Source organism: Eimeria acervulina, genomic scaffold (genome assembly GCF_000499425.1).
Source record: "Eimeria acervulina Houghton genomic scaffold, Eah_scaff2258, whole genome shotgun sequence".
In the NCBI taxonomy this organism is placed as follows: Eukaryota; Apicomplexa; class Conoidasida; order Eucoccidiorida; family Eimeriidae; genus Eimeria; species Eimeria acervulina.
Genome location: NW_013548516.1, coordinates 548 through 2,775, shown reverse-complemented (window position 1 = coordinate 2,775; position 2,228 = coordinate 548). Strand labels below are relative to the sequence as shown.

The following is a 2,228-nucleotide window of genomic DNA, read 5'->3' as shown; positions in this document are numbered from 1 at the left end:
TATATATTATATATTTATATTATATAAGTACGAATATGTGCATAGATCAACGAGAGAAGCAAACATAAACACAGCACACAAACAGAAACAAACAAACAAACAAACAAATTAAATAGATTAAATTAAACAAATTAAACTAAGTAAAAATAAATTAAATTAAGCGAATTAAACTAAATAGACAAATTAAATAAAATTAAAGTCAACAGGTAAATGAAACAAATTAAGCCAAACACAATAAAACTCAATAAAATTAAATCAATTAAATTAAATTAAATAAATTAATTAAATTAATTAAACAAATTAAATAAATTAAATTAAATTAAACAAATTAAATAAATTAAATTAAATTAAATATATTACGTACCAGCAGACAGACTCAGAACAGGGGGGCGTAGTTAAAGAACCCGAGTAAGAAATTAATAAACAGTCAGACGGCAGCAACTCTTTTAAATTTATAAACCCTTGCTGCTGCTGCTGCTGTTGCTGCTGCTGGTCAGCTGTTGCTGCTAGTTCAGCGAGAGCTTGCTTTACTTCAGGAGACAACGCCTGCTGCTGCTGCTGCTGCTGCAGTGCTGCAGCAAGTGCATACTCGCATTGCAGCAAAAAGCTATTATCTTTTTCTCCTTCTTTAGCATCAAAGAATATACCCAGCACTAAATTGTCATCCGGCTGCTGCTGCTGCTGCTGCTGCTGCTGCTGCTGCTGCTGTATACGGTGGCAGACGATATGCAGCTCGAGGCCTTTGCGGCCGTGGAGTGTATGCTCAGCTGGGCTATGAAAATGAAACTGCTCTACTTCATATATTTCGCTGCCGTTGCTGCAGCTGCTGCTGCTGCTGCTGCTGCTGCTGCTGCTGCACGTCAGCAGCCGCCCGAAGGCTCCTGTTTCTTTTGGTTTGATCTGCAGTTTTTTGCCTTCGATAAATACAACTGATGCTGCAGCAGGTGCAACAGCAGCAGCAGCAGCAAGCTCGTTTTGAAGGCCTCGTTCTGCTGCAGATATTATCTTCATTTCATTTCCTGTTGCAGTTACTGCTGCTGCTGCTTTGTCTCCTGCCCTCCACTGCTGCAGCAGCTGCTGCAGCACAGCAGCATCAATTTCTACAGGACTCTGCCGCAGACAAGACAAACCCTTATCTAAGAAGGGGCCCCAGTCTGCTCCTTGCTGCTTATAGTTCCAATCTGCTGCTGCTCCTGTTGCTGCTGCTGCTGCTGCTGCTGCTGCTGCTGCCGGCATTGCTGCTTCTGCTGTCCCGCAACCTGCGTGCGATCCACTCGATTTAGACGCCTTCTGCTTCTCTTGCTGCTCTTTCTGCTGCTGCTCCTGCTGCTGCTGCTGCTTGTCTTGAGTCTGCTGCTTGCAACGAGTCCAAGGAAAGAAGAAGCTGAAGCAGCTTCTTTTTTGTTGTTTGTCTTGTGCTGTCGTCATTTCTTCTGCTGCAACTCCTGCAAACAAAACACTGCTGCTGCTGCTGCTGCTGCTGTTGCTCTTGCTGCTGTTGCTGCTTCTGTTGTAAGGGTTGTGCTGCGCTGCAGCTGCTAGTGCTTGGGTATTATTAAATAGAAGGGGTTGAGACCCTAGAATAAATGCATTAACAGGTTCAGTTGGAATAAAAACGAAGAAAAAGAGGTGTATATACACCGCAAAGAGCAGCAGCAGCAGCAGCTGATGCTGCTGCTGCTGCTGCTGTTGCTGCCGTACCATTGTGTGTGTGTGTGTGTGTTGTTGAAGCTATTTGAGGCAGCTAGCTGTTGATGTCTCTGTTTGTCTGTGTTTCTTCACAAAGTTTTTGTTTAAAAGTATAAACAAATTTATTTAATTTGTTTATTTTAGCCAAAATTCAACTTCAAACGAAGAAGACAAACCACGAACTGCTGCTACCTTACCGTACGAAAGAAGAAATGCAGAAAGAAGTAGAAAATAAAGGCGCCAAGTTTAATTTAGAGTGTAAATTAGAATTAAAAAGAAAAATAATATTAAATTTCATGCAAAAATATACAAATATATGCAGAAATAAACTCAAAATAAAAACCTCCTCCTTATGGTAGCCTGTGCTGTACGTACACCGCAGCACAGAGCGCACGACTGCAGTGCATGCGGCAACAAATTAATAAAAAAAGAACATTTAAATATATATTTTTTGTCATTTTAACCATTAAAATAATATTTAAATTTAATTTACAACGTTCATTTCCTAATATTTATTTATTTCATGCGAAACAATGCCT

At 40.4% G+C, this 2,228-nt stretch overlaps 1 protein-coding gene across 1 annotated transcript; it reads right to left on the bottom strand.

The window, feature by feature from the left end:
* Positions 1-342: 342 nt before the first annotated feature.
* Positions 343-1,428, bottom strand: EAH_00065720 (carbonic anhydrase domain containing protein, putative; the record flags this gene model as incomplete). The annotated part of the gene is made up of 1 exon (XM_013392807.1): positions 343-1,428. The coding sequence occupies one exon, from the start codon at positions 1,426-1,428 to the stop codon at positions 343-345; it is 1,086 nt and encodes a 361-aa protein (XP_013248261.1).
* Positions 1,429-2,228: the final 800 nt, after the last annotated feature.